General features: G+C 48.1%; 1 protein-coding gene across 3 annotated transcripts in view; it reads right to left on the bottom strand.

Annotated features, from left to right (window-relative positions):
* PCSK6 (proprotein convertase subtilisin/kexin type 6) overlaps window positions 1-18,799 on the bottom strand; it is a 178,549-nt gene that overhangs the window by 18,734 nt on the left and 141,016 nt on the right. For 2 of the 3 annotated variants that reach the window (XM_082736643.1, XM_082736645.1), the window contains 3 exons: window positions 6,920-7,099; window positions 6,712-6,750; window positions 788-890 (listed from right to left, as the gene is read on the bottom strand). In XM_082736643.1, the coding sequence (XP_082592769.1) occupies window positions 788-890; window positions 6,712-6,750; window positions 6,920-7,099 (322 nt within the window). The remainder of the gene's footprint in view (window positions 1-787; window positions 891-6,711; window positions 6,751-6,919; window positions 7,100-18,799) is intronic. The other variant, XM_082736644.1, reaches the window with a different exon arrangement.

Raw genomic sequence — 18,799 nt, 5'->3', positions numbered from 1 at the left:
AAAGGCCCTAGGGTGAAGGTTAAACCCTGAACGCCCATGGACTTGGCGAGCCCAGCAGAGAGGTCCCTAAGTACGCAGGAGAGGGTCCTGGACTTGGATCAGAACCTAGGAAGGCTTGCCTTTCAGTCTCCCCAGAAGAGATGTTCAGTGGCACCTGGGTGATGGCATTTAACTTTTGCAATTTTAAGCTCTGGTGCAACCTCACCACCCTCCCTTGGGGAGCTAGTCTCACGGGCAGTGAGCAAAGACACCAAGCAGGCTCACTGCCTTTGCCCGGCTCAGGGTGAGTGTGTCTGCATCTGAGAGCTCGAGGAGCCCATGCGGGTCACGTCCATAGCCTTGCAAGGCCGGTGACTGGACCCTTGGGGGGTGGGAGCTCCCCAGACCTGGCCCATGGTGCTTTTTGAACAGTACTGGCTTCTAAAATGACATTTGTCTCTAGTTCCCAAGCAGTGAGCCTTGGTCCACTCACTCTGACCCATTTCTGTTTAACAAAATGGCTAGAAGATGGTTTATGAGCACAGATACCTTAAGGCCACACACCCTGTAATTTCTCTGTCATGGGCATGAATTACTTGTGTGATGAGGACAAGAAGTTACTAAAACTTATACAATTCCAAAGTGGTCAATCTCCGTGGGATTTCCTTTTTTGGGGGAGACGGTATGACATGATGTCTTAAGGAGGGTACCAGACTGTGGGGGGACTAAGAGCACAGCTGGAAACAGGTCACCTTGGTAGCCCTCTGAGGGGCTCCAGGACATGCGGTCAGAAGCCCCAGCCCTTTACCTGCTGGTCTTCGCACTCCCCAAGCTGAAGTGGACACAGTTCAAGCACTGGTCTGCTTTGGGGCCGTCACAGCCCTTGTCCCCACACTCCGGATGGCACAGACCTTAAAGAAACAAGCATTGTCATTCACCCAGAGAGATCCCTTGTCAACCCAATGCAGTCCCCTAAGAGCCTGTGTCAGGGCATCACAGCCTAGGAGGGGCGGGAGAAGCTTCCCGAGAGAGTGGTGGGGCTACCAGGGCTAGAAAGACTGCCCACCCCAAGGCAATGGGGCTACGACTGAGAGCTGAGCCTGGCCCTGGGCTCCAGCGTCCGAGGGTCTGATGACTCCAAGGGCAGTCTGAGGAAGAGGGAGACGCATCTGGGGCCCCAGATGCATGAGCCGAGCAGGGTGTGATGGCAAGAGAGAGGCTGAGGACACCGTTCTTTTTTTTTTTTTTTTTTCAAAAGATTTTATTTATTTATTTGACAGACAGAGATCACAAGTAGGCAGGGAGACAGGCAGAGAGAGAGGAGGAAGCAGGCTCTCCATAGAGCAGAGAGCCCGATGCGGGACTCGATCCCAGAACCCTGAGATCATGACCTGAGCCGAAGGCAGAGGCTTTAACCCACTGAGCCACCCAGGCGCCCCTGAGGACACCGTTCTTTAGGGCACTCCCCTGCAACGGCGGTCATGATCCTGGGGCCGGCCATCTCTCCTGATTCCCACGGTGGAGGACAAAGCAACACAGGACGGGGTGCCAAGGGCATGAGGGAAGCTGCCACCAGGCAGTGATGATGAGAAGGGAATTAAGCAAGAAGGGTGGAGAGGATTCCCTGCGTGCGTTGGTGGGAACAGGATGGATCTGTAAGCTTAGTGCCACGGGGTGCGGCTGTCCCTCAGTGGGCACGGGATGGGCCCTTTTCTGCAAACCTTTGCCGCTTCCCTCCCTCTTGGCCTCTGCGGTGGGCCACCCTGTCTTCCCCCACGTCCCCCGCAATCCCCGCATTCTGACCCTGGGGCCTGCGATGGAGAGCCATGCAGGGAGCTCTGTGGCCCTCCAGCAAGCCTGGAGGGAGGAAATGTCAAGTGCCCTCAGAACCGGGTGGGGCAGGTCCACAGGTGTCCTGTTCACCCGGCTTGAAGAACGTGACCACAGCATGCAAAGAACAGCACTGTGGTGGGACCCTCCGCCTACCTTACCCCTGACCCCCCGTCCGCCGGCTCTGGGCAATGGCTCCAGAAACTCTCCTCATGTGGGGAGGGACCCAGCAGGGTATTACGAAGGCTTTTGAGTCTTTAGAAGAAAAAAAGCCTTCTGTAAGGTTTGAGTTGTTGGAAGGGGTGGGGAGCGAGTTCAGAAGCAAAGAAGAGGTGATTTGCTGGCCACCAGCGTTTTCATGGGGATGCAGGCAGAGACAAAAGTCCCCATTCTCTGCCGCCCACAATGGGTCTTTGCTGAGGTGCACAAAGCCCTCTTCATTCGTCCTTAAAGGGCCTGCAGACCTTCCTAGTGTTAGACCCGGTTTATTTTGCTTCCCTCCCCGAAGGTTTACTGTTGTTGATATTTCCAAAGTTTTCATTGTGGGTCCCACTGTGAACCCCTTTCAAGGCTGCGTTCGTGCTGGGCTGGGCTGGGGAGGGCTCTGCAGTCGGTGCCCCCAGTCTGAGTTCAAGCACTCGGCCTGCCGTGCCTGAAACTTATCACGGAGCCTACCCTCACCCACCCACCCCTCCTTCCCCAGCTCCAGACTGCTGGGCTTCTTGTGCAGTCAATTCTCCTTTGATTTGATTCCTGCCCACCTTCTTCCAGGTCATTCATGGGGGAGAGCCTCAGAGAGCCTTGCTTCCTGCTGCCTTGTTTTCTATGACCCCCAGCGCTGAGTACACAGAGGAACTGGAATCCTGCACTCTGCACCTTCGCACCTAGCCCCTCCTGCAGTGGTCCCGAGGATACGACCTTTAGGACCGCAGTGATTTCTCCCCGAGAAATCCAAGGGAACCAGCAGGTCTGTCTTGCTTGATAAAGTAAACAATGTCTTCAGTCTTAAGGACATTGGCAGGGGACAGGAAGGAGAAAGAATGATTTTCCCACTCTATCCTGGCATGGGAGACAGGAGCCTCGGGAGGTGGGACTGGATTAGGGTTGTTTATTGCTATATTCCCAGCACCTAGAAAGGTGTGTGGCATAGGGCAGGTATCCAATCGATATCACCTGAGTGGCTAAAGGGTGAGAGAATGGATAATAGAAGAATAGGTGGAGGGGTGCCTGGGTGGTTCAGTGGATTGGGCCTCTGCCTTCAGCTCAGGTCATGGTCTCAGGGTCCTGGAATTGAGCCCCGCATTGGGCTCTCTGCTCAGCGGGGAGCCTGCTTTCCCCTCTCTCTGCCTGCCTCCCTGCCTACTTGTGATCTCTGTCAAATAAATTTAAAAAAAAAAAAGAAAGAAAAATGGGTGGAAATTGGGAAACATCCACAAACAGAATGTTCTAGAATGTCTCAAGAGAGGGACAACCTTGGGGAAGGCCTGGTTCATGGTATGTGGACTGGACTTCACCCTCTTCCTCCCTCCCGTGGCCCTCTGTGGTGGAGAGGTTGGTTCATAACCTGAGGGAGCCCCATGCAAGGCTGGGATCCATCCAACAGTGAAGGCAACAAAACCCGACCCGGGGGACTAGCTGACCAGTGGTGGGCAGCCCCTGGTGAATAGCTTGGTAAGACACTGCCCAGGGTAGATCGCTTAGATGACTGTCCATAAACTCCCTCTACTCCGGCTGTCTACTTGAGTTGTCTCAAAGAGCCCAATATCAAGATTCGCCTCTCGAAGTGTTCTTGGACTCAGTCATCTTGGCTGTCTTCTCCCACTCACTCCATCACTCTGAAGATGGCGCGTGTTTTTTTCAGAATGCTGGAGCATGTTCCATGAGTGAGCATATATTCCCTAGGCTCCAGACAATGAGGGGAACGTGATTCACGCACTGACTACCCTCGGTCGCCCGGCTACATGGTGTTACGGGTGTTCTGATGACACAGGGTTATTTGGAATCTCTACCTTAAATCTTTTGGGGAGAAAATCCAGAAGTCAAAAAGCCCCACCAGCAAATGTTACAAAGCCGCCTGGAGTTCTAGAAGGCCCTTCTCATCAAGTGGTGCTTAGACCAGTATCCAGGAACAGGAGGACTTGCTAGATATCCCGATCTGTCCCCTTGCCCTTCGTGTCATCCAGGAAAAGTGTGCTAGGACCTCGCTGGCAAACCACCGGACATGAGGTGGAGGAAAGGGGCTGGGGGTGGCCGACTGCAGACAGGAGGTGCGGACGAGACTAACAGACCCCTTTCACTGCAGGTCTAGCCTGCCCTCCTGACAGCTTGTGACCCTGGCCTTGGCTCTGCTAGGTAAGCACAGATGGGCCCCAAGACTGTGACTCCACACAGTGCTGCACTGGCCATGCCATGCGTCCTGATTATCAGCTCCCCGTGCCCGCTGAGCTGCCCTGGAATGTGTCCATACAGAGGCTTCGGGGGCTCCTGGCTCCCCTCAGCACTGCGTGGCTGACTACACTCTCCCAAGCCATCTTCAGCCCACATGCCCCCCCTCCAGAAACTGAGGCTTCCCTTCCTTCCCACGACCTTCTGTCCTTCCCTCAAGGCCACTCTCCTGGAGCAGCCTAAGCCCATCCCTGTGGCCCACCACCATCCTGGCTTCCCTGGCTATGCGGAATCACCTGGAACAGCCTCCAAGTTCCCCCAGACCTGCTGAAGCCGCCTCTGGGGTGGCCCCCCTCACTGGCACACCTGGTGCTCTCCGGCGGCCTCCAGCTCATGTCCCAGCAGGCAGGCCACCACCACAGGCTCCCCATCTTCAGGACGCAGCCACTCACGTTTCCCTGGCACCTTACCCGGCCATGCGGCTACTGCCCTGCCTTCCCCGGTGACCCTCCAGCCTCTCCATCTCCCAGCCCTACCCCCTCCATTGGATTTCCATACCTTCATTAACTTCAGGAATCCCAGACTCCACCACTACTGTGGATTTCCACTTGCCATGGCCCCGGGGAAAAACACTATGGCCACCTCCTCATCCCCCTTCCCAGGAACAATGCTGACTAAAAATATGACCATGGCCGTCAGCATCGGGGCCGGCCTTTGCCAGGGTGGTTCTCCTGCCAGCTCCGACCAGGCCACCAGACACCCGTCACAGGAGTCGGGGAGGCTGGACTCTGTCTCTGCCTCTTGTTCACCTCCTGCCCTTCATCTCTTGTCCCTGGGAGCACTGGCCCCCCATCTTTGGCCCTCAGTGCAGGGCTGTCCAGGACCCTCTGTTGCCGTCTCCCGGGACCACTGCTCCTTTGGACCTCCCTACCCCTTCCCAATGCATGGGCCCTCAGTGGGGGGATGGGGGGTGGTAGTGGCTTCCACCAGGGTGTGCTCCTCATCCCCATGCACCTCTGTCTGCAGCCAGTTCTCCAAATCCCTGAGAACCTTCTCCCCCCAGGTGAGCACCCCTGCAAACTCCTGCTTCAACCCACCTTACCTCCACTAAAACTGCAGAAAGCTCATCATAATCATGGGGCCACTTCAAAATCACCCTCTCTTTCTCTGAGCTTCTGCACTGGGGCCTATCAGTGACTCAGCTTCTTCCACAAGAGCCACGGATGGGCAGCCCCATTGCACAAGCCCTTGACGGAGGTATCTAACATGGCTGCTCCCTCCCCCCCCCACCCCCTCCTTCCCTTTCTTCTCCCCCTCCTCCTCTTCTCTCTCACTGACCTCCACACCACAGCATTCCCCTGATCTTACCTCTCTCTTGCTCCTTCCCTGTCTCTGGCTCTTCCGGCTGTGACTGGCCTGCCTGTCTCACTTGCCCCAAGACTGTAGGGACCTTCCCTGAGAGTCGGGAGCACATCCTATTCCCACGGAGATGCCCCCTCTATCTATCCAGGCTGGGTTTGAGGAACACTAAGTCACTTGCGGCGCAGGGAACCCTATTTTGTGAGATTCCAGGATAGTGTAAGGTTAGTCAGTAGCAGATTTTAAGAAAAAAAAAAAAAAAATCAGACCTTTATTAATAATTACTGATTCTTGCCACCACTTATAAATCACAGGGGGAAACAGCAGGTTAGCCATACATAATTCAATGCTCCATTTTAAAGGAACGGCAGAAGAAATTTAAAATTGAATCAACCGTAATTTATGCTTGATATGTATCAGTGGAATTCTCTGTTTTGTTACTTTTCTTTTTTCAGAAGCTATTAGATAACTCAAAACATCAATATCCTTAGATATCGCCCGTCATTTATCAAGCAGCTGGAGTATTTAGCTAAGGGAAATATGCCCAACCAGAAATACGGTTTCTCACAAATCACCGTGGGATGGCTCAGAGGGAAAGGAAACTGACATGCTAATCACGACTGTGCCCAGCCCAGTGGCTCCAGAAGTCTGAAGCCATTCTCCAGGCTCCTGTCTCTGTGCAGGGGGCCGGACATCCAGAGCCAAGCCCCCCCACCCCCGACAATGGTATGGCTGGAGAAGGCGGATTCACGCAAGGCATCTCTATTTCCTGTGAGAAGCTTAACCCCTTCTTGGTGACATTGGTATCTACTGACATAAGGTCCTGAGACCTTCTCCTGGGCCATCATCCCAGCCCTCAAGGGCAGTCAAGACTTGGACTGCTAGCTTCTTTCCTGGCTATGTTCATTCAACCCAACCCTCCCGGGTCTAGTAAGACCTGCATCCTTCCCACCTTCTAGCTATAGGGACAGAAGGTGGACGGACTTGAGAGGGTCAGGAGGCTGAGACATGAGACAAGAGATTTTGAGGATGAGATGGAGCCTCAGGAAGAGGCCCACTAGCCAGGGGGCAAGTCCCGGTTCTGGTTGGGCATATAGAACCTTCTGTTTCCCGGCCTGAGAAGGTTGGAGAATACTTACTGGTTTGAAGCATACTTACTGGTCTGTAAAATATTAGGAGAGCCGTGGGTGGAAGGAGCTGTGTGAGTGCAAATTACCATCATTATTACAACTTGCAGGAAAGAAGGAAGACCCACCGTCACAATCCCCACCTTTTGCCAGGAACGGTCCCACACTTTAAGAGCCACAGTGGAAAACCAAAAGTCAGAAGCTGGCCTGGCCATTTCCTCTGGCTACAAGTTCATTACCTGTGTAGTCCTCTTCGTCCTCAGGAACCTCAGTCTGGGGTGGAGACAGAGCAGCCTTGGGGGGCTCCAGCACAGGGACCGAGAGCTCCAGCATCCGAGAGCGTGACTGATGGGAGCTGAAGGTGTTGTATGGGTGCTCGGCAGTGCCATACAAGATGAGGCTCCATTCCTTCAATTTCCCTGAAAGGCACCAAGCCCAGAGTCACTGGCCAGCCTGAAACCTCCCCCAGAGAGCTCTTGAGGGGCCTGGCCCAAGTGCAAGGTATGAGGCTCCCACTACAAGGTTCCGCACCCACCATCTTCCTTCCTAGTCACCCGAGGATCAGGGATGCACCATGACTGCCCAGGCTGTGTTCTCTGTCCCCAGGTCTCACTGTACCTCCCTCGACTGGTCTCCCCCCATCCCCAGAGAGCAGATCTGGGGCCTGGCCCTGAGCCTTGCCCCATCTGCTTCAAACAGGACAGCTGGGTTACACCAAGGAGTCCTGCTATTAGGAGCCCTCACCATGGACCGTGGGAAGATTGGTCTTGGACTCCTTCCTGTGTAGCCCGGCCAGGTGGGCAGGAAAGGGGGATGCGGTGACAGTGGTAGTGCAAACCTGAAGGTCCGAAGAGGCCGAGTGTAGGGAGGACATCCTCAAAAATGGCAGGATGAATGGCACGGATGCCAGACTATGTGGGGGGAGGTGAGAGGCACGGGAAGGACAGGGTACCCAGAGCATGTATGAGGCAGGGTAGGGAGATGGGGCGGGGGCAGCAGGGACCCCACCCCGCCATCCACCTCCACTTGGGAATGATGGCCCGTGCTGCTAGGTCTTCCCAGGGGTAAAGAGAAGTGTAAAACCTCGGCTGCAGTCTGCAGGTGAAATCTGGGTTGTTAAAAAGCAGGTCAGAAGCCAAGTTAGATGGGTGTGGGGGGCCGGCCCAGGTGCAGGCCGGAGGTCTGGCCTTCCCAGCTTCACCCTTGTGTCCCTGAACAGAGCAGTGAGACCACATGGAGGAGATCACTGCTGTCCGTCCTGTGCAAATGAGGGGCTGCGGTCCACTGCGACCAGCATGGACCCACCATGGCTCCAGCCCAACAAAGCCATCCAGCTGTGGAGCCCCTCCAGGAAACCCTCGTGACCGGCCATGGGGACCGAAGCTGGGGACAATGGCTTTGCCAGTTCCATGTCTGCGTCAGACAGAGACAAATCTCAGACTTTCATCTTTATTTTCTATCTCTGGGGCTCTTGGCCATCAGAATGCTTTAGGTGAGAGAAACAAGCACTGATTCTTTGCTGTTGATTTGCATTTTTATCGTCACTTCTGCTCCTATCACTTCCCTTCTTGGCTCTGAATGGCGGGCCATCTGCCTTAGAAATCTGGCTATATGCTATCTTTTTTTTTTTTTTTTTTTTAAGATTTTATTTATTTGTTTGACAGAGATCACAAGTAGGCAGAGAGTGAGGGGAAGCAGGCCCCCTGCTGAGCAGAAAACCCGATACGGGGCTCAATCCCAGGACCCTGAGATCATGACCTGAGCCAAAGGCAGAGGCTTAATCCACTGAGCCACCCAGGCGCCCCTATATGCTATCTTTGCAACATGGACAGATCTGCTGGTATGACTTGGATCTTTTGTTTGAATTCCAGGAATATCTTACTCTCCTGAAATCCTAGAACAGGTGGCTCCTGCTTGCCCACATACTCCAGAAGCCTATGGGCTGTGATCCATCCTGTCCAAGGTGCAAGTGGAGGCCAGAGGCAGAAGGGGCCTGCGCATACCAGGCCACACTTCCCCATGCTGTTCTAAGTGGTGTGTGATGCTGATTGGGTTATACCATGTGGCACACAGCCACACCCTAGCCAACCAAGGTCCCAGGCCCCGAAGCCTGCAGCCTTCAAGCCGTCCCAAGTTAGGCCCTGCATCCATGTGGGCCTCTCCCGGCCTGAATGTGTTTAATCCGCAAACACATTCCTAAGCTACTTCCTAGGACACCGACTTCCAAAGGGCCTGGTTCTTCTAGACGCTCCCTGGCCCTTTCCCTAACGCATTCCTATTACAGGCCACAGGCTAGGAGAAGTACTTGGTGTGGGTGTGGGTGCGAACACAGTCCCTGGTTGTGAATTATTATCCGTTCTCAACCTCCGGAGACCAGACAGGAGCCAGATTTCCAAACCGCCCAGGCGCTGGGCACGTTAACTGCAGGGCAAGGAACTGATGAAAAGGGGGGGGGGGCGTGAGAACCACAAGATAGGGAGCAAGGCTCTGTAAGCTGTCATTGGAGTCGAGATGTTTCCACCCTCTAGCGTGGCTCCAGAAACACTCACCAAGGGGTGTTGCCACTAAAATTAGATTCGCATTTTCAGATATAGCTTTGGTAGGACAAACAAGAGAGGCCACTCTGAGCTCAGGATCAGCACGCACCCAGCACAGGGAGGGAGAGTGGAAGGAATTCCAAGAAACCAAGACAGTAGACCTTAAAAGTTCTCATCACAAGGGGAAAAAAAAATTTTTTTTTTATGTTTGTGTGGTGTGTGCATGCCTATATAAGACGATGGATATTAACTATATTTATTGTTTCTCTAAGTATGTAACTGATGAGGGAACAGAAGGCTGGCTGAGGACAAAGCCTGATACCTGGCAACCTCCCCAATCCCCAGTCCTGGGTGGGACATATGTGACATTCTTTTTTTTTTTTTTCAAAAGATTTTATTTATTTATTTGAGAGACAGAGATCACAAGTAGGCAGAGAGGCAGGCAGAGAGAGAAAGAGGAGGAAGCAGGTTCCCTGCTGAGTAGAGAACCCGATTCGGGGCTCGATCCCAGGACCCTGGGATCATGACCTGAGCCGAAGGAGAGGCTTTAACCCACTGAGCCTCCCAGGCACCCCCATATGTGACATTCTTTAGGAATCTCCCAACTATCTTAATGTTAATACCTTGCTAGAGGGAAAAATCTTGACAATGATAAGGTCTCAAGGCATCCCGTATCTTATAGATCTCTTTAGGAAAGTTCTATTGAAACCTCCCTTTTTCCTTACCTCTCCTAACCCCATTGTACATAACCTGCCACCCCTCACAACCGCGGGGTAGCAGCTGTCTCTACCCACGGGTGCTGTTCCTGTGCTTTAATAAACCACTATTTTGCACCAAAGATGTCTCAAGAATTCTTTCTTGGTCATTAGCAACGGACTCCACCCCACTAAACCTCACCTATATTCTAAAACTTCATCATATCTATTGTGCAGTATAGGTAAGTGAAGTCCTTACTCTGTCTGCGAATCAACTTGGACCCTGCTGGGTATTAGTGACATCTCAATAAATTGAAAGGATAAGACAAAAAAAGAATTTTAAGAAACCAGCAGTAGACACTGCCTTGGTGGGAAGGCTAGGGTTCAGGAACAGAAAAGAGACTTCATTTTTTATTGTAGTCCCTTGGGAACTATTTGATTTTTTTTTTTTTTTTTAGAGCTTCAGCGTATATAATTTAAGAAGAAATTTAGTTTAATGGAAAAAAAAGTGGTTGTATAGTCAAAGAAAAAAACATTTTAAAAAACTGTGGTACTCAGGGCTTTTGGTTTATGTTTCTGAATAAGTAATAAATACAAATAGCTCAAACTCGAAATGTATGAAAGGGAATACAGCAGAGCCTGCTTCTAGCCCCATCCTCGGGCCACTGTCTCTCTTACCACAGGTGACCCTGTTACTCATTTCTTTTGTATCTATCCTTCCAGAAGCATTTTACTCTTTTTTTTTTTTTTTAAGATTTTATTTTTTATTTGATAGAGACACATTGAGAGAGGGAACACAAGCAGGGGGAGTGGGAGAGTGAGAAGCAGGCTTCCCGCCAAGCAGGGAAAAGGGAGCCTGATGCGGAGCTGGATCCCTGGACCCTGGGATCATGACCTGAGCTGAAGGCAGACGCTTAATGACTGAGTGACCCAGGCGCCCCATTATTCTTTTTTTTTTTTTCGTTTAATATTTTATTTATTTATTTGCCAGAGAGGGGGTGGAATGCACACAAGCAGGGGGAGTGGCAGGCAGAGGGAGAAGCAGGCTTCTTGCTGCGCAAGGAACACCCCCCGCCCCCCATACTCCCACCCATGCTGGACTCAATCCCAGGACTCTGGGATCATGACTTAGGCCAAAGGCAGACACTTAAGCAACTGAGCCAAGCAAGTATGAGCATATTTCTGACCTGTCCCCCTTTTTAACACACCTTATAGAACCTTCCGCTCCTTGCTTTTTCCGTTCACAATGCATCTTGGTGACCTTCCCATCACTGAAGCAGAGAGATGCTGAGTCATTTACTTGAGGGTCCCCAGGTGATGGGCATTTAGGTTATTTCCAGGTTGCAATTACAAAGAGTGCCATAACCTTGGTCACATGAAGAGGGACCCAGGGAGAAAAAAAGAAGTCCCCATGGGTGACCAGGTCCCAGTGCTGGTTCCCTCCATGCTCACCATCCCCAGAGTCTGCTTTCACTTTGGGGAGATGACTCATATGGGTACAGAAAACCACAGAAAACCACAGAAAAGTAGAAGGAGGGCCCTCAACAGCATTGCCTTCTGAGGCAGGAGGATTTAAAAATATTGGCCTGCTTTGGTCAAAGCATTTAACCAGAACCTATTATTTACTATTCAAGACACTGTTCAAGTTTACCCTGACAAACACTAATTCTTTAATTTCCAGGAGGGGGCGTCTTCAAAGACATCCAAATCCAAATCCTTTGGTTTTTCTTTTTCCATCAGATTCCTGAGACTGTAAAAGAAAGAATGACAAATCCACCTGCTTAACCACTTGGGGCAGGCACTGCCAGGACTCTGTCTCCAGATGTCACCAGCAAAGGCCCGGGCAACAATAATTGTGGGAGAGGCGGACGGTAATCCTGGTTAATGCCAATAAATGGCTTTATCATCATTCACTATCTTCAGTGCAGCGTTTCCCCTCAAAGAATTGAATTGGCAATGAACAAACAGGATTATTCCCACTATTCAAAGGAAGAACCAGCATTAAGGGAGCCTAGGGTCGAAGTTGCCAATAGGAAAGCACCAGCCATCACAAAGCTTTTCTCTGCCCGGTGTTTTGAATCCAGCGTTAGAAATCCTCCAGAGGGGAATTTACAACTGGAGACAAAAGAGGGTAGAAGTGGGGCCAAGGTTTTGTGAGGTTAGGACTCTGAGCTAATACTTCTCAATTCTTGAGTTTTCTTTGGCCATAAGAAGTTATGAACAATAAAGAATTTATTAATCCTCCCTCCCACCCCTAACACTGAAAACATGCAGGGAGCAATTCTTTAGTCAAAACATAGTAAAGAAAGAAAGGTCTAAAGAAAAAAAAAATCAAGAAATACTTTTCAGTCTCCTCCCCCTCCCCCAGTAAAAGGGTTTTTTTCCTTATAAGAGCCAGGGAACCTGACTTAGAAAGTTTACAAAGTTTAATGAACAGGCTTTGGTGGAAGGAATAAAAAAGGCTCACCTCCCTCTGTTTATAAAAATATACAAAAACACTTTAAAGGGGGATTTTATGGTATGTGGATTAAATTTCACTATATTTCAATAAAGCTATTATATAAAATACTGTGTGTGTATATGTATATATCCACACACATATGTGTGTATTATACACACATGGAGAGACCCCAACATCTACTCAATAAATTAAACACATAATTAAAAATTCACTTTAGGTCCACATTATGGCAACTAAGAGGAAAATAAAGGAAAATAAAGGGAATATAGGAAATGGCCTGGAAAGGTCAAGGAAGAGTGAACACATGTGGGGGGGATCCACCCACCTGTGTGTGCTCACCCTTAGAGCCTGAAGTAAGACAGGGGAGATGGGAGAATCTTCCCTACGATCTTGTAAAAACCATTAAAGAGTATATTTTCAGTACCAGGAAAAGGACCCAAGAATCCAAGCTCCAGCATTCATTTAGGTGAAAGGTAGAAACAAATCTACATTTGGTGAAGAAAAATCGTTGTCCTGCATGGTAATGCACAAAATAGCATCTTCCTTAATGGCACCAATGAGGTGAGATAGGAAATGCTCAAATACCACTTTTTTTTTTTTAACATTTTTTACCCTTTTCAAAGTCATGAATGAACAGTTTGCCAAGTCAAGGAATGCTACACTGTTGAGGCCAAGACAGAAGTCCTTTATGTCACCTTTTCACACTTTGAGCTTGATCAAATAAATGTTCATGTGCTATGTCCTAGTTTCTCAATATTAGACACTATCCAATGACAACCTCCCTAGGACATGGTCACATCCCCTCCCATATCCCCAACACTCTGTTAACACCATTTCTTACTCGGTATTTAGTGTCTTCTCCCCCAATCCACTCCAATTTCATGTTGTGGGAGATTTCCTCAAGTCTTCTACACTATCTGTTGACTTTCTAATTTTTGCCTCATGTTTGTAATCTTCAAGGCATTGATCTGGTTCTCCCAATGCTCCTTTCCCAAAATGCAGAAACCTGTTCTTGTTTTATAGATGAGATATTTCCTCTTACTCTTCCTGAGGACACCTATGAGATAACAGAATCTATATATTGGTCTGTGCCCAAGTCTTGGCACAGAGCTCCTGAGACCCTATCATTTCCTAATTGAGAAGGACAGTAGGAGCGTCTCTTGTTATGATATTTGTCTTTGACCCTGTCCCTGACTCAGGACTCCTAAAACCTTGTACATTCCTAAGCATTGTTTGTTCTATGGAGATGACTCTGGTTGGGCTTCTGGTCATCAAAAAGACCAAGCTATGATTAGAAGCATGGGGTTTTTAGCCCTGTCTCTCACTTCTCTAGAGAGGGGCTAAAAATAAAGTCAGTAATTGACCATGCCTACATGAGAAAGCCTCCTTAAAATCCTAATAGTATGTGGTTTGGGGAGCTTGTGGGTGGGCAAACAAGTCCACACCAGGAGGGGGATGCACCCCAAATGTGCATGGATGGAAGCTCCTGCTCTCAGGCACCCCCAGTCCTCACCCTCCCTATGTATCTCTTCATCTATGTATCTGTACCCTTTATCATTTCCTTTAATAAACTGGTTGAGTGTAAGTAAGTGCTTCCCTGAGATTTGTGACTGACTCCCAAGAGGAGTTCTTTAGAACAAAGATCTATGACTGGTGGGTCAAAAGCAATGGTGATAACCTGAACTTCATAATGGCATCTGAAGGGGATGTGAGTGTGTAGGTGTGGTGGGCAGTCTTGTGGGACTGAGCCCTTAAGCTGTGGGACTGGATGCTATCTCTGGGTAGATGGTGGCAGAATTGAGTTAAATTGTAGGACGCCCAATGGGTGTGACCAAGAATTGCTTGTTGTGGGTCAAAACCACACACTTGGCAACTAAAAGTGTTAGAGGCGAAATGTTCTATATGAATAGTAAAGGAGATACACAGGAGGAAAACACAGTAAGCAATAACTGGAGTTTTCCCTACTCAGGGGAGGAATAACTAAATTTTTCTATTTTATATGACCAATTATAGTTTTTCTAAAGTTTTCTTTCACCAACTGACTTATTCTTTCCCCTCCAAGTTTCTTCTCTAATGCTGGATAATTTCCTCAAATGTCTGGTGGTCCTTGTGGGGGGTCTTTTCATATTCAGTAGTAAGGTACTCAAAAGCTGACTGGGAGCTCTGTGTGCTGGAATATGGAAACGTACTTTTTTTTGTTCATTCATTTTGTATATGGCAAACTTGCTGGCTTGTACAATATGAGAAAAGAAATGTTATCATAATATGTAAGGCGGCTCAGAGATAAACATGGCTTACATAGTAAACGTAAACACTTCCCACCAGAACAATGGAGGTCAGAGGAAAATATATTATCTTTACAGTGCTAAAATCATATGTGTGTGTGTGTGTGTGTGTGTGTGTGTGTGTGTGTCTATACAGAGAAAAAGAGAGAGAGAGAGCATGAGAGGGAAGAAGTTCAGAGGGAGAAGCAGACTTCCCGTGGAGCTGGGAGCCCGATGCAGGACTCGATCCCAGGACTCTGGGATCATGACCTGAGCTGAAGGCAGCCGCCTAATCAACTGAGCCACCCAGGTGTCCAAAATCGGTTATATATTTTCAAAGATTTTATTTATTATTTTGAGAGAGGGAGAGGGAGCGAGAGTGAAGAGAACACAAGTTGGGGGAGGGGCACAGGGAGATGTTGAAGCAGACTCCCCACTGAGCAAGGAGCCAGATGTGGGGCTCAATCCTGGGACTCCGGGATCATGACCTGAGCCAAAGGCAGACACTTAACCAACTGAGCTACCCAGGACTCCAGAAATCTGACATTTAAAAAATACTGCCAATGCTGGAGTGCCTGGGTTGAGCCTCTGACTCGATTTCGGCTCAGGTCATGGTCTCAAGGTCATGAGACGGAGTCCCTTGGGTAGGGTTCCACACTCAGCATGGAGTCTGCTTGAGATTCCCTTTCTCCTTTCTCTCTCCCCCTCCACCAGTCTCTCTCCCTCCCAAATATATAAATAAATAAAATCTTAAACACACACACACACACACACACACACACACACACACAATTAAAAAAACACTGCTAATCCAGAATTCCATATCCAGTGAAAATACCATTCGAGATTGGGTGGAGTCATAGAAACCTCACAAGGATTGCCTCAAAACAGAGTCAAACTCAAAGGGTCAACAAATGAACAAATACATTTTTAAAAACAAACAAATCAAACTGGTTGAAATAAAGACATTCTGAAATAAACCCAGCCTGGGCCAACTCATAGCCAGCATGACAACATGATAAGAAATGAAAAAGGATATTCTTCAGGTAGAAGGAAAATGATACCAGATAAAAAACTGGATCTGCAGAAAAGAATAAAAAGCACCAGAAATGGAAATACGCAGATACACAAAAAAGAGTGGGTTTCCTTCTCTTACTTTCTTTAAAAGACAAAGACTGCTTAAAGCAAAAATATCACTATAAAATGGAGTTGGTGATATATGCAGAAGTAAAATATATGATACAATCATAGCACCAAGTCAGGAGTTGGGGGGGACAGAAAGATATTGTCCTTTAGGCTCTTACATTTGTGAAGTGTGAAGCCATGTGATGATAATTCTAAGTAAACTGTAATGTATTAAGGATACATATTGTAATCCTTAAAGTAACCACATGAATATGGCTGAAAGTTCAATAAGGGAAGTAAAATATAATATTCAAAATTATTTAATCCCCCTCCTCCAAAAAAGGGGCAGGAAACAAGAAACTTTTTTTTTTTTTTTAAGGATTGGAAGGGAGAGAGAGGGAGACAGAATCTTAGGCTGACTTTATGCCCTGCACAGAGTCCAACAGGGGGCTCGATCTCATGACCCCGAGATCACAACCTGAGCTGAAACCAAGGGTCAGACACTAAACTGACTGAGCCACCCAGGTTCTCCAAAGAGAAGCCTTTTTAAATACTGTCAGATTTTGCTTAACATTGAACTTGGAATTTTCATAGGTTCTTGACTGAGACAGGCTGAAAATTCTCCATAACGTGCTGTGGGATTTGGCATAAAGGATACACAGGCTTCATTCAACTACTGGGCACTGTTTCCCTTTTTTCTGCTGTGGGGAAGAGTTTATGGAATATTGATGTTATTTCTTCCATGTGAATGTTTAGTGGAATTTGCCAATTCATCTATCCAGCCTTGAGTTTCCTTTTAAATTATAGAAACAATTTCTGAGGATAATTTTAATCTTTATTTGTGTGTGTGTCAATTTTACCAAGTTGTAATTTTTTTTTCTTGGAATTGCCTATTTCCCTTCAAATTTCTTTTTCTTTCTTCCTCTCTTTTTTTGGTCACAAAGTTATTTATCATGCCTTCTCCCAGTAACTTTAATGTATGCAGGATTTATAATAACGTTCTTCGTTTTCATTCCTATAATGATATATTCTCAGTTTTTTGCCTTGACTGGTCTTCCTAGAGGTTTATCAATTTTATTTGTTTCTTCAAAGAACCAATGTATTGGTTTTCTTGATTCTTTCTTCCATATCTTTGCTTTCTATTTTATTAATTTCTGCTCTTAACAACATTTCCTTCTTTCTGCTTTCTTTGCATTGATGCTATTGGTCTTTCTCTACCATCTTAAGTTGGATGCTTAGCACATTAATTTCCAGGCTTTCCTCCTTCCTAATACATGCAGTTAGGGCCATAAATTGATGAGGGAACAGAAGGCTGGCTGAGGACAAAGCACAACCAGACACCACGCAACCTCCCCCCACCCTCCACTCCTGGGTTGGGGGGTGGTGGACACGTGTGACATCCTTCCAGGAAATTCCCAACTATCTTTTTTTTTTTTTTGGACAGAGAGAGATCACAAGTAGGCAGAGAGGCAGGCAGAGAGAGAGAGGCAGGAAAGCAGGCTCCCTGTTGAGCAGAGAGCCTGATGCGGGGGCTCGATCCCAGGACCCTGGGATCATGACCTGAGTGGAAAGCAGAGGCTTTAACCCATGGAGCCACCAGGCACCCCAATTCCCAACTATCTTAATGTTAATACCTTGTTAGAGGAAAAAACAACCTGAATGTGACAATGGCAAGGGCTCTAGGTATCCTGCCAGTCTTCTTTAACATATGAAAATCCTTTTGAAAGCTCCCTTTCCCTCATTTCCCCCAACTCCCAAGTATAGAATCAACCACCCCTCAATTCCCACTCCCCTGACTCCCTCCATCCCTGCCCTGGCAGCAGCTCTTTCCGCCCAGGGATCCTGTCCCTTGTGCCTTCATAAAACCACTATTTTGCATCAAAGATATCTCAAGAATTCTTGCTTGGTCGTTGGCTCTGGACCTCACCCCACCAAACCTCACCGATATTCCCAAAACCACATTAAATTTCTCCATCTCCATTACTCCACACTGGCATCCCACTTGTTTGCACATGTGCTATTTTTATCATCATGTAGTTTTACATATTTTCTCATTTAAATTATGGTCTTTTCCCTTGGACACATGAGTTATTTAGAAATGGTTTTCAATTTCCCAGTGTATGGGCTTTTCCTAGCTATCTTTTTATTTTGATTTTTAACTTAAGTGTAACCTTCGAGGATGACGTTTATATACTCCCATAGGCTGAAGCTTGCCAAAGAGCCCACTGTGTGGCCGATTTTCAAAAATATTCCATTTAACACTCAAAAAGAAATTGCACTCTTTGGATGGTGGGTACACTGCTCTAACAGGCCCTTTAGACTTGACTTGTCAGTTGCAACATCAAATATATTTGGGGCATATTAAATCTCCTACCTTGTGTGTGGGTTTGGTTTTTTCTCTTTGTAGATTTAAAAAAAATATATTCTATTTATTTATTTGACAGACAGAGATCACAAGTAGGCAGAGAGGCAGACAGAGAGAGAGGAGGAAGCCGGCTCCTGGCTCTATCCCAGGACCCTAAGATCATGACCTGAGCCAAAGGCAGAGGCTTAACCTTCTGAGCCACCCAGGCACCCTTCTCTTTGTAGTTTCAACAGTTTTCTGCTTTGTATATTATGAAGCCATGTCAGAATTGAACCAAATCTTCTGTCAAGGTGTAGTAATACTCTTCCGTTCTAAGGATGAGCCTGTTGTCCTGATATTTAACCAGCTTTCTTTGGGTTCATATTTGTTTGGTATGTCTCTCCCCATCTGCTTTAGTTTTTAACGTTCCTGGGTTTTGTGTGTGTGTGTTTTCTGTTTCAGATAGCATTCCTTAGAGTTCTAGGGGTCAGTCCCAGCAGGACGCAGACAGCATAATTAAACTGGGATAATCCAAGGGCACTTTGATAAAGAGGCTGTTTACAGAGGTGTGAGCAGAGCACCACAAAGCAACAACTTTGAGGAGTGGGGTTCATTAGGGCTAGCAACAGAAGATGTGTTAAGCCCTTCTGTGCACTATGTTCTCCTGGCGAATGGAGGGCAGGGCTGTGACCC

This window comes from Mustela nivalis (assembly GCF_964662115.1).
Source record: "Mustela nivalis genome assembly, chromosome: 6".
In the NCBI taxonomy this organism is placed as follows: domain Eukaryota; kingdom Metazoa; phylum Chordata; class Mammalia; order Carnivora; family Mustelidae; genus Mustela; species Mustela nivalis.
The sequence above is the reverse complement of the archived record's forward strand: the minus strand, read 5'-3'. Positions and strand labels throughout refer to the sequence as shown.